General features: G+C 44.0%; 1 protein-coding gene across 1 annotated transcript in view; it reads right to left on the bottom strand.

Moving 5' to 3' along the window:
• ERICH3 (glutamate rich 3) overlaps positions 1–27,117 on the bottom strand; it is a 594,366-nt gene that overhangs the window by 255,236 nt on the left and 312,013 nt on the right. The window contains exon 10 of the mRNA XM_078668660.1: positions 23,995–24,311. Coding sequence (XP_078524786.1) covers positions 23,995–24,311 — 317 coding nt within the window. The remainder of the gene's footprint in view (positions 1–23,994; positions 24,312–27,117) is intronic.

Raw genomic sequence — 27,117 nt, 5'->3', positions numbered from 1 at the left:
GGAAATGAGAGTGACGATTAACCTAACCAATGGTAAGTAATAAATGGACTCTAATCCACTTTAAGCTAACACATTTTCTCACAAGCGACAGCGCATGCGCTAGTTCTGGCGAGATTTGACCTCACGTCTCATCCTGCTCTCTCACTTGACCAAATATCGTGATTCTGAGAATATGACTATATTTTTCATTGTCTCAGTTGCCTTATTTGCCACAGTTGGGAATGCATGGAGGTGATATACATTGCTGATGTTCGATATGTGCTAAGCTATGCAAACAACATCTATGCATGCCCTTTTGTTTTGCATGTTAGCATATAAAAGTCATAAATATTGGCTTCCTCTATACCTTTTGTGAGGTGTAGGCAGTGCTTAATTTGTAAAAAAAGAAGTGCAGGTGCTGAAAATGTTGCCAAGGAGGCCACAGCTCACTCCTTCCTCCGGTGAGCCCCACTATCAACACTCTCACTGCCTCAAGATATTGAATGTTAAAGTGTATAGTGAGAAATAGTGCAATAAAGCACAAAGCGCTATTGGGGATATCTGATCTCGCCGGACTGGGATAAAGTCACAAGTTCAGGCCAAACGCGATGGAGTGTGGACCGGCTACAGAGACCCAGTTAGGCCCACTGAAGAAAGTATCTTAAATCTTCCGTGGGTCCGCGTCAGTTCCAAGATGCTGCCAGGCTGCGGTGCAAGGTCCTGTTGCGTCGACGTCGTCGAGTATCCTGTCGATGGGGCTTGCGATGGAAAGTCTGGTATCAGGGATGCGATGCGCAGGTGAGTCAATCCGTTGATTCCGATGAGCAGTGAAGCTACAACACGAAGTTTCAGTGTCGTCGTCGAGGCTGCTTTTGACAATAAATGCGATGACCTACACCAGGAAAAGCGTTGCACAGTGGCGATTCTGAAAGGCGGTGGGTCAGTCCCAAGATGCGGGTGATGGCAGTGATGCAAGTCTTTTGCAGCGGGTCCAATCCATGCAGCAGCGGCGATGTGTCAGTTCTGCTTTGGATGCGCCGCTCAGCTGAGGAGATGTGTAGGTTTGGCTCTGAAATGCGGTTCCCAGCAGAGAAGATGCATTGGTTTTGCTAGCAAGCACCTTAGGTTCAATTCCAAGGGTGCAGGACTCGTGTGGCACCACTTGGCAGGGTAGACTCACAGTTGGCAGAGTTCTGGTGTAGGGTTGGAAGCATGTTATGTCCCTGAGGCTTAAGATCAGGGGACCAGCCAACTTGGAGTCACTGTGGGTTCTGAGTTCAAGAGGTGAAGGTCCAGTCCTTCTTTCTTAGGCTGAGGGCAGCAGACAGCAGATCAACCCAGCAAAGCAGCAGTCCAGCAGAGTGGCTAGTCCTTCAGTAGCACACCAGTCCTTCTTCCTGACAGAGTATCCACAGGTCCAGAAGTGTCTGAAGTGGTGGTGACTGAGGTCTAGTCTTTATACCCCGTTATTAAGAAGTCCTAAGTGTATAAGGTACACCAAAAATGAGTTAAGACCAGAAAAAGAGTATGGTGATGAATTAGCTGGTAAGCAAATGCACTCCTTCACTGTTTTGTTCTGTTTTTTATAAGGCTCTTCAACACACATTTCTATGCAATAATTCTTACCCAAGCAAACTTTGTACTCATATTAACAGCCGTAATAAAGATGAAATGTTGACTTTGTAGAGATTTTAATCTGTAACCTACCGATCTCGTCGGCGAGTGCTCAGCTCGGTGAGCTTAGCTATTGTACCCAGTAGGGTAGTTCAAAGTGTTTCCTTAAGAGAGTCCCCTATGAGGCCTAGGTGTAGGAGCCACTTAAAATAAGTTTAGGGAGTTCTTTAGATTGCAGCCTGTTTCCAGTTATGCACAGCAGATATGATCTGTGGTTTATTGAAAATGTGCTCTCTTTCAACAAAGTTGTAACCCTGGAGGCATATTTACAAAGAATTGAGGCAAGTTAGTATAGCAAGTGAAGTTGCTGTGCAGCATTGTGAGGAAGGGAGGGAGCAGAACCGTGCCAAAGCTTCAAAGAAATGGTGCAGTTCTGCTCCCTGCTTGTGCTGGTGCACTTTCTGTTGCTTAGTGCCAATGCAGGCATACAGCAAGGGAGCCTGCGCAATGGTCAGGATAGATTTTCCTCGAGAAGGGGTAGCTTCCTACACAAAAACTATCCTTGTAGGCTTTTTCTTCTTTGTATGTGTGCTGCAGCATAGAGCACACATGTAAGGACGGAATACCAAGTTGAAATAAACATATTTCTACTCGTTAAGCCATCCACAGGCTAGTATACTATTTTGGCACAAACTCAAGTCTCTTTGTAAATATGGAATTGCATCAAAATCCGTGGGTGGGCAGGAATGCCCATGCACCATCCATGGAATGCTTACCTGATACAATGTAACGCAATGCAATGCGCGGTGGTGGTTACTTTTTCCTTACAAACCCACGCAAATCTAAACACCAAAAAGGATTTCGTGTCGAGGCAAAAGAGTGAGGCAACCCGACACAAATCTTTCTAAATTTGAGCCCTGAGTGAGTTGTTATTTCGGTCTGAAGTTTATACAAGTTCTTATTTATCTTTGATGTGATTTACGTCCTTTGAGACCTCATGCCTCTACAGAGTTAACAGGGACTCCATTGTCTCCCCAACAATAGCCTCAGAAGGAGCACCTGTGCCTGTAAACAATCTGAAACGTGATATAGTTCTCGGGCTATTGGCTTTGGTGGTTTCAGTTCCTGAACCACAATGTGGAAATGTGAGCAGGTACCGGCTGATGTCACTTTATGAAATGCATCCCACCACCGTGTCTTAACTTCTTGAGTGGTGAAGACGTTTGGTGCTTGGGGTGTCTCGACCTGGGGGTTAGTGTGGGGGCTGTGTGCATAACTGGGTTCAGTTGATAATCCCAGGTACTGAGCCACCGTAGATCCTACCAGAGCATGGCTCATCCAGACTCGAGTGTCTCGCCTTTGTTTTTCTGCAGCTCTTTGACTGAACACAAAGGCCCAATTAACCTATTCAAGCAAATGTTCTGGATTTTTTTAACCAAGCCTGCTGTGTTTTACTATGCTGCTGAAGTGATGGAGGGAGATGGGATACCAAGCTGGTATCTAACTGTGTCATCTATGACACCTTCAACTTGATTGACGGTCAGCTGACTTTATGTAATGAGTGTGACTTTCAGACATGTGTATAGCGCGTGCTGCCACTCGTTTGACTCCCATGTGCACAGAAAGGGTGCAGGTGCATGTATGTCTGAATGCACGCAGCAAAATAACAATGTATTTCTAAGCACTGTAAACAATTGCTGTCATCACTACACAAGTTATTAGTATTCAATTAGGCTTTGGACAGATCTAATGCTAGCTTAATTTCCAGGGATACACACATGTTCCAAAATAATTATGTTACTGACGAGCATTACGTCATGAGCCATCTACTCTGCACTGTAAGTATGGGCCTTCAGATCCCGTCATGCATAGTTTTGTGGGTTAACAAAACGTAATTGCTACGACCTGGGTCAGTTGATAGTTGTGATGTAAGACAGGCCTGAGCTAAAAACGCCAGCAGAGTGATGGTTTGACCGCTGTGGACAGCACCTCAGAGTTTTGCAGAACCAGTTTGTCAGGGAAGAAGGGGGTGTACTCGACAAGCCTTTTACAAAATCTATCACAACTGGTGACTTAAACAAAGAGGGCTGGTGTGAAAACTGTAAAAAAGCCAAAAGAGTTGAAAGGTATCCCTTAACTGTGCCCAAAGCAAGACAATGCAGAGCAAAGGACAAAAAAACTACAGAACATCAGATAACTAAGGGGCACATTACGGTCACGGTTTTCCCGCATCCTCCGGGCCGGCGGAAGCCACCGCCGGCCCGGAGGATGCAGGAAAACTGCCGCGGAGCCTCCAAAGATCCACCTCCAAATTAGGATGGCTGGTGGGTCTTGGTTTCTGTCTGCCGCTTTTCCGCCGCGGTCGGCTTACAACCGCGGCGGAAAAGCTCTTATATGGTGGCGGTGTCTCTCAGACACCGCCAGACATATTAGGATTGCGTAGCAGATATGCTTTTCCGCGGCGGGTTCTCCGCCGTGGAAAAGCATACGGATGTGCACTTCGGGGGCCCATTGCGGGCCCCCAGGGTGAAGGGGGGGAGTGGGGGGTGCACATGGGGGGTACCTATGGTACCCCCCTGCTCTTACATGCAGACAGTGGCAGGCACCACGCGGTGCCTGCGGCTTTCTGCATGTGATTGTAATGCGTGCTCTTTTAACATTGCGGCGGGTGCAGCTTGAAGCCGCACCCGCCGCAATGTTAAAAATAGAGGATGTGACCGCCAGGGTGGCGGTCACATCCTAATTGCACAGGAGGGAACGCCGCAGCCCATGCGGACGTTCCCTCCTCCTCAGGGGTCGCGGACGGACTCAAGTCCGTCCGCGATCCTAATGGGCCCCTTAGCTTGGAGTGTGTGGCACCAACCCAAAAATTTGTCCCGATAATCAAAGACAGTTTTTATCAAGGGATACCTGGCTACCAAGATGACATCAAATACCTAGGGTGCGAGGTCAAAGGCGTTCAGCTGTTGCCACTCAATCTCCATGCATGAAGGTGGAGAGTGCGAAGGCCTGGGTGCAGAACCTGCTGTGTTGTTGCAACAGAAGGTCCTCCCAGAGAAGCAGCCTGATCGAAGGACAGTAGCTCCAGCCCGTACCATATTCTCTGTGGTAAATCTATGACCACTAGGATGACTAGGCCCGAAAGTTCCAGAGCAGGAGTGGTATTGGCGGGAAGGCATACAGTAGTCCCGAGTTCCATTTGAGCCAGAATGTTCTCCTAGCGAGAGACGCCTTGTAAACTTCAATGTGCAGAACTGTTGACTCTGCGTGTTCTAGGCAGTGGTGAACAGATCGAGCAACTGTTCTCCCCATATGTGAAAGAGACCTTGCCCCACCTTAGGATGTAACTGGGTGTAACTGTCACTCATGATCCGCTAGGCGCTGATGGCTGAACTCATCCACTTTGGCATTTATTGATGCTGCCAGGTGGTTCACCATCAGGAAATTTCCTTGGTGGTACAGCCATTTCCCCGAGGCGCCTGCGCTTCCGGGCAGAGGGTCTGCGACCCCACCCAGCCCTGCTTGTTGCAACACTGTTGGACATGGCCATCTCTGCAGGGTCACCCCCACACCTTTTGCCTTCACCCCTCCTGTTATCAGAACCCATTTTGTTGGCTTTTAGTGCAATTTACCACTGCTAACCAGTGCAAAAGTACTTGTGCTCTCCTTTAAACAATACAATTGGCTTACACCCAATTGGCACATTGAATTTACTTGTAAGACCCTGGTAAAGAGGTATTACCTTCACCCAGGGCCTCAGCATTAAAGGCTCCTAGTGGACCTATAGCACTTATTGTGCCACCTACTTAAGTAACTGGCAAAATAAACATTTTGTCAGGCCTAAACCATCCTTTTTAATACACATATGTCCCTCATAGAGTAAGCCCTAAACAGCCCACAGGGCAGGGTGTATTGTATTTTAAAAGTTGGACATGTAATTTTAGGTTTTACATTTCCTGGTAAAGAAAAAGTCTCAAGTTTGTTTTTTCACTATTGCAAGGCCTATCTCTCCCATAGGATAAAATTAGGTTACCCCATTACATTTAATATGTGATAATTTTGCTTAGAAGCACGTAGGAATGTTGTGTATAGTGTATAAGGAATTGTAATTTAAAGCCCTCTTTCATGGTAAAGTCAGATATTTTTTAAAATGCCACAATTAGAAAGTTGGCATTTTGTGGTCCTAACTATTTGGTGCCTGCAGCCCGTATCCTGGGTCACATAACTAGGTGTAGTAGGTCTTTGTGTATTCCTACCAGACAGAAGTATCACAATAGAGTGTCTGGGTGTGGCATGATGGATCATCCTGACTTGATGGGAGGGGAGGGGACGCAGAGCTGTCACATACTACACTTGCACTGCAAAGGCACTTGACAGGCACTGGCCCAGCACACTCACAAAGAACTTCACAATATCCTACTGTGCCCAAGACAGACTGGGACTAGGGAAGTGAGGCAGGAAATTCCAGACACTTCTGTGGGGTCAAAACTCCAGAACCTTGTCCCACTCACAAGGGGGTACAAAAGGGGGTCGTGATGGACGGATCTGTTGACTGGGTGTGAGTGTTTGATTGGTTCAGATGCTCCGTCCATCACCACCCCCTTTTGTACCACTCAAAAGGGGGCACCAGGTATAAACATAGGACGTGGAGAAGTGTGGCTCACTGGTTAGAGGAGGCAGACCTGGAAGCAGAGGTCAGCCCGGGACCAGGGTTCAATTCCCGGCTTGGCGGGGTCTTGAGTCCTAAAAATGTCCATGGACTCGACAATTCTCGCTCCGGTGCCTACTCGATTCACGGGTTCACACTCTGCGACTCTGGGCAATAGCTTGCTTAATCTCCACAATGGCCCCTCGCGGTGGGATGCCTGGCTTTCACCTTGCGGATACCCTGCCGGGGTTATCTCACAGGGGAATACCAGGACGGGTTCCCTAAGCAAGCGCTTAGAAACCGCTTGGTGATTTGCGCTATATAAATTCCTGTACATTTACATTTACCCTCTGACCCACTTTTCAGTACACTCCAGGACCTGAGGATACAACAGAAGAATGGCTGCCCTGCTTCCAGATGGCTGCCCTGCTGCCCGAGGCCTGCCCAGCTGCTTGAGAAGGAAGGCTGGACCTGCATTCTCCATCCCAGGCTACCTGGGTGTTTCCAAGGGCTAGTGAGCGGCCCTTCTCTTCTGAGGACACAACAAGCTCAAGAGGTCTCCCTGCACATGTCCAGCTGACCTGCTGCAATGGAGCTGCCTCAGCCCTGCTGGCCTCTACTTGAGTGAGTTTCTGTGCCCTAAGAGGTGGCTGCCAGGTCCTGGACCCTCAGTTGGGCTCCTCCTTGAAGAAAAGGTTAAATCATGTGAAGCTCAAGTGAACCTGACTCTTCTGCCAGCGTCGACCAGCAATGCAAGATCTGGACTTCCCTCTAAAGCATCTACAGCCCACGGGAAACCAGCAACATGAATCTTCAGCAACGACCGTCCATGGCGCCTGACAGGATCTTCGCACTACAACGACCATCCGCAATGTCTAGCCTGCTCTTTGCGCTACAGCGACTACCATCTGCGATGCTCTCCCTGCTCCTTGCGGCCTCCTCCACCGCGAGTGGAACTGTTTGCATTAGACTCTATTAGGTTACATTTTCAGTGGGTTTAACCTTGTGCCTGTATCTGACCCATGCTCCACTGTGGTTGGCCTGAACATGTGACTACAATGTAGTCCCCCTGCCTGCACCCCAGGCCCAAATCCAGCAGGTGCCTTCTTAAGGCCCCCTTTGTTGCTATTCCACCACCTATTTCAAGAGTGGTTCATTGCCATGAAAAGGGCGGTGTAATGGCAACTCGGAATATGCTCGGCAGTGCCGACTGTGACACTGCCAGCATATTCCTGCTGGTGATAGACCACCAGCCTAGCGGGATGCTTGATCCTGGCAGTGCCGGTGGTCTTGTGTCAGTCTGACTGCCGCAGTTGTAATACTGCCGGACCACCAACATAGGTATCCCTTCTCGTAATCAGACCCTTTGTGTTTTAGGTGCAATACTTTACATACATCTTTGAAACTGCATATCTCCAGTTCTGCTAATTGGATCTTTGTTGTTTTGGTGTCAAATAATTGATGACATTTTAAACTATTTTTATAAATTGGAGTGGGATTTCACCTGTGTTGTGTTTTCACTGAATTACTGTTTGTGTGATGCATACATTCTTAACACATTGCCTCAAGTTTAAACCAGACTGCTTTGTGCCAAGCTAGCAGAGAGTTAAACACAGGTAAGTTTATTGACTTTTGTGGTTCACCCTGACAAGGATTGGGGCTGTTCTTGAGAAGGGCTCACACCCCCCTCAACCAACAAGCCAATTTCTCACAAATAACACATTGCAGTGGTGTTGTCCAAGAGCATCTGTACCAGGCTCCCCTTGATGGTTGAAAGGAAGTCTTTCAACACCAAGCAGATGGCCCTCAGCTCCAGATGGTTGATACGAAGCTGGGACTCTTCTGGATCAAGAAGCCTCTGATCTCCACCTCTCTCAGATGGCTAGTCCTACCCAGAATTGATGCATCAGTCACCACTGTCAGCTTTGGCTTGGTCCATTAACCACCACTACAGATCTTTTGTAGCCTCATCCCAAATCTAACCGTGGTCCGAGAGGTCTCCTTTATGTAGGGCCCACTGATACTTCAGATCCCACTGCATTACCCTCATATGCCAGCTACCATGCTCTAGCATCAGAATGCTGGAGGCCATCAGTTGCAGCAACCTCAATCGACCTCACTAAAATCATGGACAGAGGTTGAAAGATTGGGATCATAGCCTGAATGAGCTGGACTCTCTTCTCCAGTGGGAAAAGCATGAAACTAAACTGTGACCAGAAGGACTCCGATGAAAAGGAGCATCTGATGAGTCAGGTGTAACTTTGGCATGTTTATAGTGTACCCCAAATATGAGGTTTGTCTTAGTCTGCAATTGGCTACCGACTGCCTAGTGCGAGCCCGCCTTTAAATGCTCATGTCTCATCATGAACCGCAGATGGCCCTGCTAGACAGGTATATGGAAACAGATGTTCTGCAGGTACAACACCATCAGTCGGTCTCCAGGATCAGGGGCAGACAAGACCTTGGCATTTTGAATTTCTCATTCCAGAGGAAGGTGTTGAGAGGGCACAGGTCTAAAATTGGATGAAGGCCTCTCTCCAGGAATAGCAACCACGCCCTGCTTCTGGAGCAGGCACCCTTTAAGAAGGGCTTGCACTTCGCACTGCAAAACACAGATGGTCCTCTATCAGGCAGTGGGGGAACAGTGGAAGGTGTAATTGAGTGTTACGGAATGGCATCGCATAGCACTTCCAAACAATTTGGAGGACTCACCTGTTCAATGTTATGACCTGCCAACACGGCAAGAATTGTTGGATATTGTCTCCCACTGGGTGACTATACTCCGCTAAGGGCACCCTTAAGGGGTTGGCAGGTGAGGTCGTAGGGTGAGAGCATGGACTTTGTGGCCCTTTGACTTTGACTGTGAGGCAAGGGGGGCACCACAGCCTCCACCCTGAAACTGCTGGGTGCCTTGTGGATGTTGGACTGGCTGGTAGTATGGAGCACCTCTGCTGAAGACCTGAAAGGAGTAGTAGGTTTGATGAGGATGGTGAGGTGGGAGAGACAAGCCCAGGAAGCATGCCACAGCTCTACCCCGCCTTGAACCACTCAAAAGCAAATGTGAGATGACTTAACATTGTGAGAAAAACCAGTGGACTGCAGCCAAACATTGTTTGGGATGGTGACAATGGTGTACACCTGATGGGATCTGTGGTGTCCAAGCCACAAAAAATTGTGGACCTATCTGCCTCACAACCGTACTGTATGGCCTTGCCAAGGACATGTCGAAGATGCGCAGGAACCTGTGGGAGTACATGAGCCACCACATCCCAACAGGTATGGGAATGTAGCTGGGATTCACTTATTGAGCACCAAACTGGTGGATGAAGAGACTTGTTTTCCAAATATTTCCACATGTTTTGACTCTTAATCGGTGGGGTAGGAGGGAAGAGGTTGAGGTTATTCTTATTGGCAGAGGCCTGAACCACCAAGTTTATAGGAAAGGTGCACCGAGATAAAAACGCAGGGTTCCCCAAGGATGGGGTGTGGTGGCGTTTTGCAATCTGGCACTTGACGAGAAAGCCAGAGCAAGGCTTGGCCCATGCCCCCAACAAAGCACCCATATGGGATCATTAAAAGGCAAAAGGGGCTCAGTGGATATTTGAGCCAGCTAAAGAACGTCTGTAAGAACACTGGTGTTGACCTTCAGTGTGGAGAGCTGGTGGTCAAGGCCTCTGGCCATCCTATGCATTATCATGGCTTCTTTCTTTGTGGAGGCAGGTCTAGTGGAGGAAGCTGGACCTCTACGGCAGCCAAGTGCAGCCTCAGTTGAGGTCGAACTTGACTACAGAGAGAATAATTGGCACCTCTTCTTCCTGCATCAATGGAGTCTACATTGGCATCGAAGTAACGGGAACCGGCATGGGCCGTGGTGCCAGAGGCAGAGTTGAGACTGGAACTGGCGGTGGCGGTCACAAGGTGCTCAGATGGTCCAGTTGGCATGATCTTACTGTCGGTAATCCAGGTGGAGACCCTCTCTGCTCCATGGGTCCCACAGGTACACCAGAGGGAGATAGTAAGGATTCAAAGAGTTGGAGCATGGCCTCACAGAACTCTTTGATCAGTTTAGGAGCAGCAGACAGCCCTGGGACCTCAGGTTGAGTCGGAACAAGTTTCAGGATCGACTCTGAAGTTGAAAGACTCAGGAGCACGATCAAGGAGTATGGCCCCATCTACACTCCTTCTCAGGGGAGTGTGAGCGGAGGTAAGGGGCTGAGCCCCACTTAGATTTCCTATACTTTTTTTTCGAGGATCCAGAAGACTTTGATTGAGATGAACAGCCAATTCATGGGTCTTGAAAGAGACTGTAACTGAGCTTTTGACTTGGACCGGTCTCATCATGGAGTCTTCCTGTACCTGGAGATGTAGTTTCACCTTGCGGATTCTTATGGCCTTCGGGTTCATCGAAGCACAGTCACTGAAGGCCTTAGAGTCACCCCAGGCAAATCTGATAAGGATATGTCACAGATATTTGTTTAAGACAGTCCGTACAGGGCTTAAATCCTGTAATTTTGGGAATTGACATGTTTCTTGCCCACTGTAAATAAACAAGCATTTGCAAGGCAATCGGTCTTGCATTTGTGAGAGTTCAAGCAATGCCTTTTATTTATCTGTTTGATAATTAATACATACATAAAAGGCATTTTCATCTATGGCTCAAACTCTTGTAAATGCGAGAACTATTTCATTTTGAAAGAGCGGCCAACATTGTCCCAAACTGATTGGAAAGTGAAACCGTGTATGGCGTACTGAATGTCGGTGGAAAGTATGTGGTGACTGCAGTAGGAGAAACTCATTAAAGAAAATAGAGCTTAGAGACTAAATATGACATACCATGAAGAAAAAGGGCCAGTCCTTAAGGGAGGTTACAAATGAAGACAAGGCCGTACTAAAGAGGGACTAACAATCCTTCTAATTAATCAGAAGCTAGCATTTGCAAGGGACAATGACAAGCTAATGAAAAATATGGGCAGATTGGGCGGAGCTTCAAGCCCATACTCAAAAACATGCGCTGCCCATGCTCGACCTAAAAACTACAAGATGCAACATTCAATGTAGCGAGTCACTCAGATCACTACAGCTATGAGCCTGACCTCAAGCAACAACAACAAAATTTCACCTTCCAGCATTCAATGCAGCAAGTCACTTAGATGCACGAGCATGTTCTGCTGTAAAACAAAACCACAAGTTTCAGCATTGAATGCAGCAAAAGTCAAATAACTGCAGACATGAGCATAATCAGCTGAAAGAAAACCCTGCAAGCTATCAATACCAGCATGCCCTGGAACAACACAGAACATTTGTCTTTGCAATGCAATCAGTCTCGCCATTGGGACCTTATATGTGTTGAGCCATGATAATAATAATAATAATAAAAACATTTATTAAGCGCCTGGTTACACAGAGGAACAGTGCGTCCCCGCGCTGTAGATGCATACCAAAACAGAAACTCCAGAACAGAAAGACCCGCAGCCCGGGGAAAGGGATAGAGGAAAAAGGTGACTAGGCCTTGGGAAATAAGTAAGTTTTTAGTTTCAGCCTAAAGCGCAATTCTGAAGGTTCCATCCGAAATTCCAGCGGAAGTTCGTTCCAGTATTTGCTGGCAAGAAACCTAAAGGATCTCCCACCCATCCGCACACGACGGATGCGGGGGAGCACCATCTGCATGCTCCCCATGGATCTCAGTAAGCGATTAGGACGGTATATGGACATCATCTTCTGTAAATAGATGGGGCCACGGCCATAAGCAATGCGATGGGTGAGGCACAAGATTTTAAACTGAATGCGCTCCCTCATGGGTAGCCAGTGCAAGATATCAAGTGCCCGCTTACCCGATGACCTCCTAGGCATTTTTAGAACTAGCCTGGCCGCCGCATTCTGGACGCATTGCAGTTGGCTAAGGTCCTTTCTGCTGAGACCACAGAGCAGGGAATTCCCATAATCGAGATGTGGGGTGACAAGGGCGTGGACTAGGGATTTCCTAGCTTTACATGGAAGAAGATCCAAGATCTTACGAATTACCTTGAGTGTGCCATAACATTTCCCGACTACATTCCTCACATGTTGGGAATAAGAGAGGTTAGAGTCGAGAGTGACCCCCAGGTTTTTCACAGTGGCAGATGGAGAGGGCACAGCACCCATGTCCGCCGGCCACCAGGCTGAGGTCCAGACGGAAGGAGACGGGCCGATGATAAGGAGCTCCGTCTTATTGCCATTGAGGCACAAACAATTACCCTTCATCCAACTAGTGAGTGCTACAAGACAAGAGGAAAAGTTCTCTGCAGCCCCAACTGGATTGTGAGATAGCGTGATCACCAGTGCAGAATCGCCATGCAGAATATTATCGCATATTACAGGGGTGTTTTAACATTTTTGGTGAAAGGTATTTTTTATTTTTAAAGACACACATATACAATGTAAATGTTCAGCTGCTGTTGTAATCCAACAGTGCCCTTCAGCTCGCCATTATGTATTTATGAAGAAAAGCCTAGGCTGCAGTCATCTTCTAACACAAGAGTATGCTCAAGGAGTGCACTTCTGTGCACAGGCAAGATGCTGTGAAGTGAAAAAAGATTTGGCGTAAGTTACTGCTGTATACCTGTAGTACGTACATGCAGAAGAAGTCCCAGAGATCCTCATAACTATGTCGGTATTTTCTTCTATTCTGTGTATTACATAAAGACTGGGACAAAAGTGGTCTCCCACAGTGACCCATGGCAATGCTCCTTATGTCCTAGTAGCAACAAAGTACTTTACGTTCTGTTCTAGAACGTGGGTTTGCACAACAGAGTATTCCCATAAACGTGAAGCTAAATCTGCAAAAAGACAACTACATGTTATGTCTGGGAGCGACACACGTTACTATGCTAATTAGTATACTCCGACTCCTCAAAAAACAATTATAATGGAGATGACTGTACAGATATAAGAAAGCCCAATCTCTCGAGTAAAAGCTACGTCATTATGTACAAGATGTCATTAGTATGTATTATGCTGGCCAATCGAAGAAATACATCCCAACCTGTACTTCTGTATAAAACTGGATGAGCTAGCCCCTCAGAAACCAATTGTGAAACCCAACATTTGTAGAGGAAACTGTTGTGACATAGCTAGCACACACATGGATCTCCTCATCTGTATATGTGAGTTTTTGCTGTAATGTATTTATCACAGTTACTCATCCAAAAACTTAAAACCTAGAGAGGCTGGTCACCACCACAGTAAAAACGTATGTGTAGATGCTTCAAAATATAGCACGCATGTGATCCAGCCGTAAATGCGCCTAAATCAAAACTGTTCATAACTTTGATAAATGTAGCCTGAAACCAGTTTCGTAAAGCGTATCCATGGCATCAACCATTGTACCGAAACGCCAGGGCAGTCCTACCTTTTACGTGGTATCACTATCAGTACAGAAATATGTCAATTACTTAAAGTGGCCGTGAGGCGACTACAACAAAACAGTGCAATATACAAAATTAAATTCCATGCAGCAAACTGTATTCCTAGCCCCAAGAACCCGTAGAGAAGTGCAACGGCAGTCCTACCTTAAGCGTAGTATCGTTATCTATCACCCCACATGTATGCTTCACATTTAAAGCAGCCGTGATAGGCCGGAAAAATGATAGTGCTAAGCTCGAACTATCATTCTGATCCTTAACGCCAAACTCTCTTCAGTACACAGTACTCGCACAACCATACCTTATATATAAGCTGTGTCTCTAGCGATGCAAAGTCAGGCGGGTGCACCACGTTCAGTGTGCAGATAAATAATCATCGCCAGAACACAAAGAGGACTGGTGTATGCCTGTCATTTGTGGTGATTGTCACCATATTGTGAAGGGTACATTTATCGAACGTCTCTCTAATGGAATTGAGACTAAATATTCAAAGTGTATCAAATGCAAAAACTATCTCATGCCAGTGAAACCAGTAACGTATAGAGAAATGTGCAGTGTTTTAGAAGGAGACAGATAAGGATCTCCAAGAAGATTTAAAAGTGGAGGTTTTATTTCCACTTACCACATTTGCCCCTTTTCTCGTCGCTTGCTGCACGCAGAGTTTGTGGAGATAGAAATTGCCTTTTGTCTGCGTACGGTCAGACGGAGCCATTTTGTTGCAGAAGGGCTTTAACGCTTGGTGAGCCCACAGAAAGACATCCCCCAAGCATGCGTAAAATAGCCATTTGTATTGTGCATGGTTGTGGACAGGTCAGGCAAAATATAGTGCAAATTCACCCACCAATCACACGACAAACAAGCATTGAAAATGCAATAGGACTCGTATTGACACAAGCCCTATTACATTTTAAACAGAAGTGCAGGCATTAAAGAAGGCACGAAATGGAAGGGGTGGGGGGTGGTTGTGGTAACAAAAATGAGGGACTGCGGGAGTGAACGGGGAGAGACAGGGGAACAAAACGGTTTTAAAGTAAAGGGCCTGATAGCCTCGAAGAATAAAAATGATGACATGGCCGTCAGGAGGTGGGACTAAGAAGCCAAAAACCAATCACAATGCTGAATTTATGATTGAAGCGAATCAAAATTATGGACAGACAGTGGGCGGAGCTTCCCCCAGCTATAGTGTATACTGCATGCCTTGCAAAGAGATCAGCGCGTTGCGCTTCAACGCTATGCTAGACCTAAATATGTAAAAAGTCATTAGGCTGGTGTCCTGCTCACTGCAAAGGAGATATAACATGCAGAAGCATTCCATCCTGTGAATACATTTTAGTGGGCTAGTTGTGACTGGACTCCACTGGATGATGTGAGAGCCTGACTGAAGAGTGGCTTGGTGCCCCAAAGCTTTCCCTGAATAGTTGTGGGCGGTGGGTGGTGCATCAAAGGCCAGATATTTTTCTGTCAGTGAAATCATTCCCAAGGCACCAAAGCTACAGGTGGAAAGCGTTGCCTAGCCAGATACAAATTCTCAGTTTGTTAATGGCTACAAATAGATAGCTCGTCCCATTTAAAGCTTTTTCACCTGGGGCTTGAGTCTACTTCATGACCATTGCAATGGTATAGCAAAGCCCTTGGTGCCTTGATGTCTTCAGCCTCCTGCCCTGTCAGGCTGAGGGGTGACTGGAACCAAAAAAGTGACTCAATCCATACATAAGACTTAGAGAAAGGTATAGGATCCATCCCAGTATGGGGAACAATAATGACAACATATCCGACTTCAAGCAACTAAGCCAGCTTCAATCTCATGCCTTGTTCCACTGAATGATTTTTAGAGGAAAGCGCCAAGGTAAAAACTTGGATTAGTGTGTTATGATAGTCTTACCCAAACCAAACACTATCACAGTCAGCCTAAAATCACAAGTTGGTACCAGTATATTACTACCATTGACTTTCATTGGTGCTTTAATATTTCTTGGGGCCTTTGCCCTAACATTTTAAAAATTCATACCAACGGTTCCCCTAAATCATTTTTAAACTTGGTTTTTCTTTTTTTAAATTATGGTTTCTTGTTTTTTTATTTGCTTGGGCCTTTTCACAAGTTGCATATGTTACTTTGATGCTGTTTGATACTGCTTGAACTTAGCACACAGATTGTGTTTATAAGGTTGTCAGGAGTTGGTAATGGTATTTCCCCCAAACATATAACCCAATTTCTGGCATATGGAAGCTGTTTCTCCGTTTTGCACAGATATTACACAAATGGGACATAAATGTTACAAGCACTTCTGCTTGTGTATACTGTTTTTTATACAGCTGCTTCTAAAGCAGCATTCAAAGACACATTTCTAAGCAGACAACTGATTCTGCCACAACAAACTATTACGGCAATATTGAGAGGTGCAATTTGCTAAACTATATGTGACCTCTTTATACCTGACAGTTATTAAAAGCAACATAGATTGATTCTACTTCCCATAGACGTATTCTTTAAGGCACATCTAGTCAAAGAAGACATTTTTTACACAGTTTTGTTGGCAGAAGAACATGTTCTGAGCCTTCACTGGTAGATGGATTATAGATACGAGCTCATTTATTAAGCTGCATTTTATTCCAATTATACAGCTCATCTAAAAAATGTTCTCAAAATGTTCTATGGCCATTCATTAGTCGCTCAGTTGTGAGCTCTTCAAGGGCAAGATGTGTATCAGGAAACCTACTATATCAGCTACAAAGTAATATTATGCATTTGATCGATGTTCTGTAATAGATTTCCACTCTTTTATTTTTGTCTGGCATTTTATTAAGCTAATGGCATATTTTACATGATGATACCACAAGCCAAGAAGACAAAGCATAGACATCATACTGCACCCAGAATAGAATCAGAGAACTGCACTGGCTATTGTTACTTATGTGGCACAACTATTAGAGCAGGAAGGGCAGTGCCTCTGGTGCCCATGTGTATCAAGCGGGGGGCTGGCGAGCATTTTTTCCTTGCCTGCATTTTGGCCCAAGCACTGCTTGCTGCACCAGTGTTGCGACTGGGGATCCTCTTTCTGCAGGGTTATCCCTAATTTTAGAATCTGGGTGCCAGCACTTATCCTTTTGGGGCACAGATCTAGTTGACACTCACCTGTGTGGGGGAATAGGCCTCGGGTATAACAATAAATAGCAAAATGTCCATTAAGAAATTATAGTTACAATGTGGGTCCTTAGTTAGGTATGCAATGTGCTCAAACTACACATCTGTTTATTTCTTGCACATTAACAGTTAAGGAACTTTTTTGTCTTGGTTTGGAGACGTGTCCAAATTGCCTTTTGATTTATTTTTCAGTTTCTAAGAATATGCACATCATTTGCAGTTGTTACCTTGCACTGCTCCTGCTTTCCCCTTTTTCATATATGTTGGATTACCCTGGCTATTAGTGGATTGTGAAAATTAATGACCAATCATGAATCTTATTAACAACTGCTCTATAGTCTGAGTGTAATTACATTTATGTGTGTACTGCAGTTTCTATTAACGTGCTAGATCACAAAATTAACACTTTCACTTAATTAAGCAGAGGACGTCAGGGATTTTACATACGATGAAAAGAAATCTAAATTCAGACTTAACTTCCACACAGGGAAGGAAGCAAATGAATTATATTTTACAAAATACGATTGAAGTACCTTCAAAAGACAATGGGGATCATTTAAAATTTGGAAAAGAGAAAGCCAGAGGCAAATTGATGATTTTATTCTCCCACCAAAGCAATAGTTTGTCTGTCTCATTTTTGTGAAATCTGGTGTTGGGTGTTCCTATATAGCCCATTGACGTTTTCCCTATGCTAGCCTAATTATGCACGTTGTTGGCCGCTTTTGCTTTGCAGATGTTACCAAATATCACGCTTGTTTTTGTGCCACATTTTATTTTCACACATAGTCAGCACATGTTTTTGTATTTTGTTCTTTTCCTGGGATTTAGTTGGAGCACCCCATGCAAGGTCAAACAACATTACTGCTTGTTATTCTCTGTGGTGGGAAAATAGCACCTAGACATAATAGAGAAACCCAGCTGCTGCTTTTAAACACATGTTTTGTCATATAACCTGGGACATGTCATTTTAAAAACACACAGAGCAGACACTTGCAAACAGAGCAAAAGTCTTGAGACAGAAAGGCTGCGTCAGCAGCAATGTAGAACTGCCATCTTTGTATGCCGAGGTATGCGGTTCGCCACTACTCCCAGAGATCTATAATATAACACTTCGCTTCAAAAGTAGGGGAGGGTTTAGGCAAATCTATCAGGTAATATGACAAGGCTTTTTATTGTTTCAATCCTGCTAAAGACATTACTGGCCTGCATTGGTTTTCAAATTGTGGTTCAGTTATTGCATATTAGAGCACAATAGTTTCAAAAAATATTATAAGCTTCTTTCGTGTCATTTTTAGATTTGTCGTGGACTTGCATTGGTGAGGGAAAGAAAGTGGCTGACCTGCTACCGTGATCCCTGAGAGAGTTGAGAGGGTTGTGTTCTAGGGTGCCAAATCACTTGCCTCTCTGGGAAGGTTAGGAGGGCAAGTGAGGCTCTATATGCTAGTCGGATTCTGGCCCATGGATACTGACGTGGTATGATGACTTAGGGCTAGATGTAGGTAATTTCTATTTACCGATTCCTAAATACCAAATTTTACCAATTCAGTATTTAAGAATCGGTAAATAGAATGTAGGTAAAACAAAATCGGTACATTTTACTGATTCGGTAATATTTGTTATTACCGTTCGGTATTTACTGAATCGGTAATAAGGAATACCTTCCTATTCATTCCTATGGGTCTGGAGGCCCATAGGAATGACTGGGAAGTTATTTACTATTACCGATTCGGTAAATACCGAATCGGAAATAGGGGGAGCATATTCAAAGGTGGCAGGGTGTCACATTGACACCCTGTTGCACCCCTGAATCGTGCATGTGTGCACACGTGGCGCACATATATGCCCTGAGGGCATGTATTTCTGCCACATTGCACTTTTAAAAAAGCACAAAATTGCTTTTATAAAGGTTATTGTTATTTACCACCAACTTGTAGTTGGTGGTAAATAACGAATCCTCAAACCAAAAATGCACTCACTTGAGTGCTTCCTACATAGAATTTAAGGATTCGGTAATTTACCGATTCCTTAAATTAAGGAATCGGTAAATTACCGAAGCCTTAAATCCAGCCTCCAACATCGCAACGGCTAAATACCGATCGGTAACAGGAAATTTACCGATTTTCGGCTGTTACCGACCGGTATTTGCCCACCTACATCTAGCCCTTAGTCTCTACATACTGAGATTCTATGGTCCCAAGCATAGTTCTGTTCCTGAGCAGAATCCCTGCAACTCTAGAAGAGCTTTCAATGGCTGGGCCGGTATATATGACTTCAGCAGTCCATCTGCCACAGGGCCACCACAGCCCCGCCAAGTACCACATGTTAGGTATTAGACTAACACGTTTCAGTCTGGCGGCCTGCGTCATTGCACTGAAATGTGAAGTTCTATATTTACAGTGCCTCCTCAGCTGTGAAGCCGGAGCGCTGCTTTTAGCACCACTGACAAGCTGCTTGTGGCTGTCTTGGGCTGGCTTAGGCTACAATGTAACATTCGCCCGTGGCATGTATTGTATTGTATTGTAATTGCATTTATATAGCGCTTACTACCCCTGACGATGCGTTGAAGCACTTTTTCGGCGGGTAGCACGCTACTCCGGGACCCATAGAGGATTAGTGTTGAATTAGTATAGTGAAACATGCAAGTACATTTTAAGTGGTGGATAGGTTAGTCAGTTATTTGGATTTGGAAGATAGCAGAAGGATAGAGGAGGAAAAAAAGCTTTGTATTTATATAGCGCTTGTTATCCCTGATGGTGTGTTTCAACATGCTATTCAGGAAGCCCATAAAGGATTAGTGGTGAAATAATATGGTGAAATATGAAAGTAATTTCAGTGGTGGATATTAGTCAGTTATTTGGAGTGAGAAGGATAGCGGAGGGATAAAAGGGGAAGAAAGGTTTGCATTCATATATCACTTGTTACCCCTGATGGATGTTGAAGCGCTTTTCTGGCGAGTAGCAAGCCACTCAGGAACTCAAAGGATTAGTGTTCAAAATCAGTATAGTAAAATATGAAGTAATTTGAGTAGTGGATATGTTATTCAGTTATTTGGGTAGGGAAGGGTAGATGGCGGGATAGTGAAGGACAAGAGGTTTGTTTTTATATAGCGCTTGCTACCTCTGATGGGGTTTTGAAGCGCAAGTAGCACGCTACTCTGGAACCCATCAGGATTAGTGTTGAATTAGTATGGTGAAACATGAAAGTCATTTTAGTGGTGGATATGTTAGTCAGTTATTTGGATTGAGAAGGGTTGGGGAGGGGTAGAAAAGAGAGAAGAGTTTAGAAACGTTTGTTTTGGGGGATCGGTATAGTAAAAGAGGTGTAAGATGATGCAAGGAGGGGTAGAGTAGGAGAGAGTCTAGAAAGGGTTATTTTGGGGATCATAGTAGTGGTATGGGGTTAAATGAGAGAGTGGATGTAGAGGATATATTGAGCAAAGTATAGGCTGAGAAATAGGGAAGTGCATTGGAAATGCTAAATTAGAAGAAAGTGATAAATATATAAATATAGATCCATAAGTGCATTGAAAGTATATAGATGCATAATGGAGGTGTGTATATTGGGCAGCATTTCTGGACCTGGCCAGTCTCGAACAGGCTCAAACAGGCAACTGCCCTTGTCCTCTCCGCCCTTCACAGGCTCAAACAGGCAACTGCCCTTGTCCTCTCAACCCTTCACAGGCTCAAACAGGCAACTGCCCTTGCCCTCTCCGCCCTTCACAGGTTCAAAAAGACAACTGCCCTTTTCCTCTCCGCCTTTAGCCTCAACGCCCGGGCTGAAACGCCCTAAACCTGGCCTTTTATAGCCCTAGTAATCAGGTGACCCCGTCAGCCAATGGGAACCCTAGCCCTAACATTATCCAATCACAACACTAGCCCTAAAAATCTAGAACCAATAAGAGACCAGGACCTTACAGCCAATCTTAGCCCTAGTCCAAGCACTCAATCAGTTTAAAAACCCTAATCTCTACGTACAATAGAGGCCCTAGCCCTACCAGTAGTCCCACCCCAAGTCCAAGCAACCAATGGCACAGGAATCCCTTGTCCCTACTTCCAATAGAAAGCCTAACCCTACTTTTAGTCCCACAGCCAGTCCAGCAACCAATCACACCATGAGAACTAATCGCTACTTCCAATTAAAAGTCTAACCCTAGCCCTAGTCCCACCTACTCCCACCAACCAATAACACAGGAAACCCTAGTCCCTACTACCAACAGAAATCCTAACCCTAGCCTTAGTCCCAACCCTACATTTTTTGAATCACAGACCCAGAAACCAATCAGAACACTCAAATACCCAACCAATTAGGACAGTAACCCTAATCCAATAGAAACATCAGATACAACCACCAATCAGAGTACACATGTGACAAACAATATCAGACCATATAAGGTCCCAGCGACCTCAGACAAGGTTTGCTGGCCAGAGATTTGGAAGCTGCTTTTCCTGTTCAGAATCTCCTAGGAGACAGACAGGTTCAATCCACACTTTAAACTTCTGCAGGTAAAGGCCTCACTAACTTGAAATCCAACAATACTGTTTGAATAAAACTTTACTCCCTCTACTGGCCAAACGAGCATTTGCAATGCAATAGGTCTCGCATTAGGAAAGTTTGAGCTATTGGTATTGTAAATGACAAATTTTGTATTTATGTGTTGCTTTTGAAAATAGCGAAATTAATAGCTTTGTCATTTACAATGCCAATAGCTCCAACCTTCGCAAATGTGACACCTATAGCATTTGTAATGCAATATGTGTTGTATTTACGTGACTTAGATGTATTGATATTACAAATAACAATGTCTTTTAATTTTTTTATTAATTAATACTTAAATAAAAGTTTTTGTAATTTATAACGGCAATAGATTTAACTTTTGTAAATAACTTTTGTGAAGATTATGTTCAGTGTATTTTATTGTGACGAAAATCCAAGAACAGAAGTGAAATATTAACATCTTTTTGTGGCATTTGTAATAAAGCTTGAAACATTGAGAGAACATATTTGAACCAGTTGTTGAATGATTGCATGTATTGATGCTGTGCTGGCGCTGAGTGATATTGTGGTGGCGACGAGTGATGCTGTAGCGTTCAGTGATGCTGTGGTGGTGCTGAGTGATGCTGCGGGGGTGCTGAGTGATGCTGTGGTGATGCGATAGATAGAGTGAGTGCGATAGATAGATAGAGGGAGGGCGATAGATAGAGTGAGGGCGATAGATAGATAAAGTGAGGGCAATAGATAGAGTGAGGGCGATAGATAGAGTGAGTTGCAAGGTTTGGGCAGTGCACCATATATAACCCATCCAGTATAATACAGAACCAACCTTCACTAGATAAAGACACCTAACTTGTTAAAACAAGTTTTCTCTGCTATGTGAGTGACATCTACACAACGTATAGAACCTATCCCTCTCCATAAACCCTTTCTACGCTTGGAGGTTTTGTACATTGTATTAACATTCCAAGGATCTAGTGCAATGCTCATGATCTCACACTTAATAAAAACAGATGCAGTTAAAAATATTTTCATTTATCTTCCAGGTAAGATGATATTTCACATTCCACTTTGACAGAGATAAGCATGAATGCTTTTAGGTGTGATTTGTCTGTATGAATATAGTGAGGTCATAAACATTACATTTTGTGTGCAAGTCATGGTTTGCATAGATGTTGCGCAAATTATGAATGTACAGTGTTTTTTCAGTTTTTATTCATAAATAACTGCACTATAGCTGTGTTTTAGATGTAAGTTTTTTTAAACGTGTTGAAGCAAAGCTATCATTAACTATACTTTAACTTTTTTTTTATTTGTTTTTTATTATATACAACATACAAGAGTTCCATGTGTACCACCCCGACAAAGTTCTGTACTCAACTCGTCACATGCGAACATCTTCCAGTGCGCACAGCCTGTGGCCGTTTATTTAGGGGATTGGCTGCAGGGCCTAGCCCCTAAGCCCATCCTGCTACAGGCAGCTGTCATGCACAGCAGGGGTTAATCGCAGGGTCGGGCATCTGGTCAGGGCGCGAGCCCAACCTACTGAGAACAGCGAACACTCAATTTGTAAGGGTTTGCAGATACAAAATTTGAATTTGGATTTGTGTTTCAAGTGCAAGCTTCACGGTCTGTTATCACAAACACAAGGCAAGCTTCACACACCTGTGCTGGATCGGCAGCTCTGGAATCAAAAGACCAACAACAGGCCAACAATATCCTGTGAAGCTTGCCCATGGTTCACAGAGCCAGGCCGTAAAGTTTGTTCTGTATTTGTAGTTCACAAAACACAGGAGACCTCCTGGGAATCTTCAGATCCAGATGCTGGTAGTTACTGCTAACAGCAGACCCATTTTTTTTGTATATAAACATTGGGGCTCCTCTGACAGCATGAGCGGGCGGGGCAGCAGACAGTTTAAATTTGTCAGCGCAGCCTGCTGCTCTTCGCACCGCAGGTTGTTATGCTGCGTACACAAAATGATGTAACGACCTGACACGGACCGTGGCTTCCACCAGAACAGTGGTGTTTGGCTCAACAGACAGCCTGCACTGCAGGGCAGTCCAGACCGCTGCCACTGCCTGCAGCCCGTGCAGAAGGGAATTTCGCAGTGGGCTGGCCCGTACCATCATGCCGCTGCTCACTACAGACTAGTAAGAGTCACTACCTTCTCCAATCTAAGTTAATTTACTTTTATGTGCTCCTGACACATCACCATGAGCCTAAAAATTGAGTGACCAGATTCAGAAAAACAAACACAGGGACAGTCCACAAAAATAGAAGTAGGACTTTAATTTTTCATCGAATGAGATACATAAAAAATATTTGTCTTTGATACAATTTGGAACCCATAAGAATGCATAATAACCTTTTTTTGAAATGTGATATAGCACTGAAGTTTCAAACTTTTAATTTCAAATTAAAACTGTGCAACTGGTGGGGATTTTGCAATATAGTCCTGCCGGGTGAGCAGAGGCAGGCCAACTCAACATTGACGGGCTAGGAGAATACCACTACTAAATTATCCCAAATGTATTAGCTAGAAATAGGAAAAACACAATATAATGTAAACAGGCATGGGGATATGAAATCAAATAGGTTAGCAAAAGTAGAATGCATTCTTGAAAATCAAAATCCCCAAATCAAGAGAGCTTTAATGAGGAGAGCATGTGCCTTGAAATTATCTCTAGCGGTATAAAGTATTATGAGTTACCCCACATACCATCTTTGGTTTGATCTCCATTTTCATCATCATCATCATCCTTGGTTTGGTTGTGTTCACTGATGAACTCTTCTTCCTCTGCATCTCCCTCTAGCTCGGTTTTGTCCTCTGATGTCTCCTTATCTGCCCCGTAGGCTGACAATGTGGCTGACATTGATCTTTCCAGTTGCATCTCTTCAATACATTGCTCTTCACTTTTCATTTTGCCCATCATAGTCTCTACTTTTGGATCTTCATAGTCTTCATCATCGGGATCTTCTTTTCTTTTTTTGGGAGGAGGTGAAGGCTTTTTATCAAGACCCATTGCAATGATGCACCTGGAAACATACACAATTGTATAGGGTATGATGATTTTTCTTGAGTAAGAGGTAGAATGGATATAAGTGTAACTGTGTCTTGCATCAGAACTCACACTAAAATTACGTTTTCATTGGCATGAACAAAGATGAAAAACACCTATTCCAGTATCTTCCTCTATATCACATTGAGCACAATGTTAATTAAAACTAGCTTAAAGACTGTATACATATTTGCAGACTAACCATGCCCCAGAATAGTGGGGGCATGGGGCTGTAGACAAAAGGGTGTGACTATAGAAAGAGTTGACCGGTGCTTTACTCCTGCAATGTGGTCCCTTAAACCATGTGGTATATATGGTGAAGCTACAGAGTCAGGCGGCCACGGGCATGCAGAAAAAGATGTGGCTGTAGAGAGAGCACAGTCAATGTGAAAGTGGACCTTCGGAACCATCAGAAATTGATACGGTCCCACCAACACTAATAGGTAGCATCCATGCAGCAAGGGAAGGGAAACAACAGGAGAAAATGTCAACACAGCTGCTTCTTCTGAAAGAGCCTATCGCCACTACCTAAAAAGACACATTTTGACAGTATTAAAAGGCCTACATTGGTTTTCTCCAGAAGTAAGAATAAAATTCAAGCTGGAGTGCATCACATTTAAGGTCATACACAGCCAACTACTAAAGTAAGCCTCCAATCCCGCCTGCATTATAAGCAGTGTTGCACCATTGAACAGGCCAGGAAGATGGCCGCAAAAGGAAACCATTATTATATATCATCTGTACTAAAGACCGACACTGGCTTATGCCATTAGTAAGAGTACATTTCAAGCTAGCATGCATCATTTTTAAGGTAAAAAATAGTGAACTTCCAAAATACCTATGAGCTTCTCTCAAATTATTAGCATCAAAAAGCTATGACTAGAAACCAAAACAATTAAAATTGTGCAAAGCATGCCAAACAGTCTTTACATGGAGCAGCCCCTTCCCTATTGACCTTACTGCCAGATGATCTGAGATGCTGTAAAGACCATCTCAATTCCACAAAAGATTAACTCTTACCATACAGAACGCTTTTTTTCTTTTCCTTTTCATCCCTTGGCTAACTCTCTCCTTTGATCTCCCCTAGTCCCTCTAGAGCTCTCAGAACTATCCCTCCTCTATGAATTAACTCCCAACTGTAATTTTACCTTTCCTGGCCCAGAGAAACTCCACAACCACTTTGTTTGTCTTCTCCTCGTACTCATCAGCCACTTCTTAGCCACTTAAGAATCCTCCTATAAAGTTCTAATTGGTTAAATTCTAATCTCTTAGGTTCCAATAACAATGTATGTCCTTTTGAAAGTAAGCTGCATTTTCTGCTCCTTCTTCTCCCCCTCAAGTTATACACTTGGCCTTTCCTGGTAATTTACTTACATCTTATGCCCCACCACTCTCTGCTGTTTATCACAAGGCCTTACCTTCATCTGCTCTTTCCTCTCTCTACTGATGATTAAATCATTATCTTCATCCTACTCCTTTTCTATTCTTTCGCACTAATCCCTTGCCTCTTCTTCCCACCAAGTCTCTCTCCCTTTCCCTATGAAATCACCAAACTACAGTTTTTGTTTGTGTCTTTTTTGCCTGCGCTTCTCATCTCAATCCTTTCCTTTTTCTATAGCCATTTTGATGTTTAAAGCCAACGTAGTATATCACTATACAAATGACATATTTCTGTGTATTTCATACAGACCAGTGTTAAATCTGTAACAATTCTTATGCTCAAATATTTACTTTGGTTCATGATGGTTCTTTACGAGAGATTGCCTTGCAACCCCAAGTTGCTTCAATGTACTGTGTAGTAACACCTCACCACCTCAGGTGTGGTATGAAAAGGTGGAGCAGATAGAAACAGATTGGGCTTTGAGGACAACTGAGGACATAAATGCATACCTGGATTCAAGCTAAAGAGTAGAAATCATGATTCATGCACCATGCTTACTAGTACTGTTTATATCTTAAGAACTTACTACACACGTACTCATATAGAGTTCAAGCAAAATTTGCAAGTGATTATTAATAATCAACTCGTGATCTCAAACACCCAAAAATTAACAGAAGTGTTTTAATTCCACTGTCTGACATGCGACTTCCCGATGATTCCTAGCTGGGGAAAGAAGTCTCTTATGTTTTGTTTGAGATTCTACAAACCTACAATCATGTATTAATGAATGAACTCCAGACCAGAAAGATTATATATGAAACGCCTTTGACTATGGTGCTCCATTATTCAGTCCTGAGAAGCCAAATAAGGAGTATTTCTCGCTAAGGAAGAAGAAGCAGCACTATATTCAGGAATGTTTTACTCCTCTGAACAGAACAAAAAAAACATTAGGTCTGAGTAGATCCTTAAAAATATGCGCACTCTCCTCTGTTCAATCATCAATTAAATATCTGGTTCCTGATCATGGTATTGTTCACTGTCTTCAATCTTCATCTCCAGAGAGAGAGATTTTAAATATGAAGCTCCGTTTGGAAAATGCAGTTAAGCATACTACATCACTAATTGGCTAGGTGCCTCCTTTTACTGCTTCTCGCTTTTTAGAAGACTGGTGCTAGTTGCCTAATTGAGGAGTCTGTTTCTCTTGATCCTGATGACTCAACATCTACAGAACAACTTGTATTAGAATACACATCTATAGTGGCACTTAGGCTTTTTATTCATACAACAGGGGAGGAGGAAAGTATTCTCCAACCCCTTATCCGGGAAGGTCCAATTTCTCATATGAAGACAGCAATGCATTCTGGTCTATCTTAAATCTTAAAATTAAATAATAAACAAACTA

Source organism: Lissotriton helveticus, chromosome 1_2, assembly GCF_964261635.1.
Source record: "Lissotriton helveticus chromosome 1_2, aLisHel1.1, whole genome shotgun sequence".
Classification (NCBI taxonomy): Eukaryota; Metazoa; Chordata; class Amphibia; order Caudata; family Salamandridae; genus Lissotriton; species Lissotriton helveticus.
The sequence above is the reverse complement of the archived record's forward strand: the minus strand, read 5'-3'. Positions and strand labels throughout refer to the sequence as shown.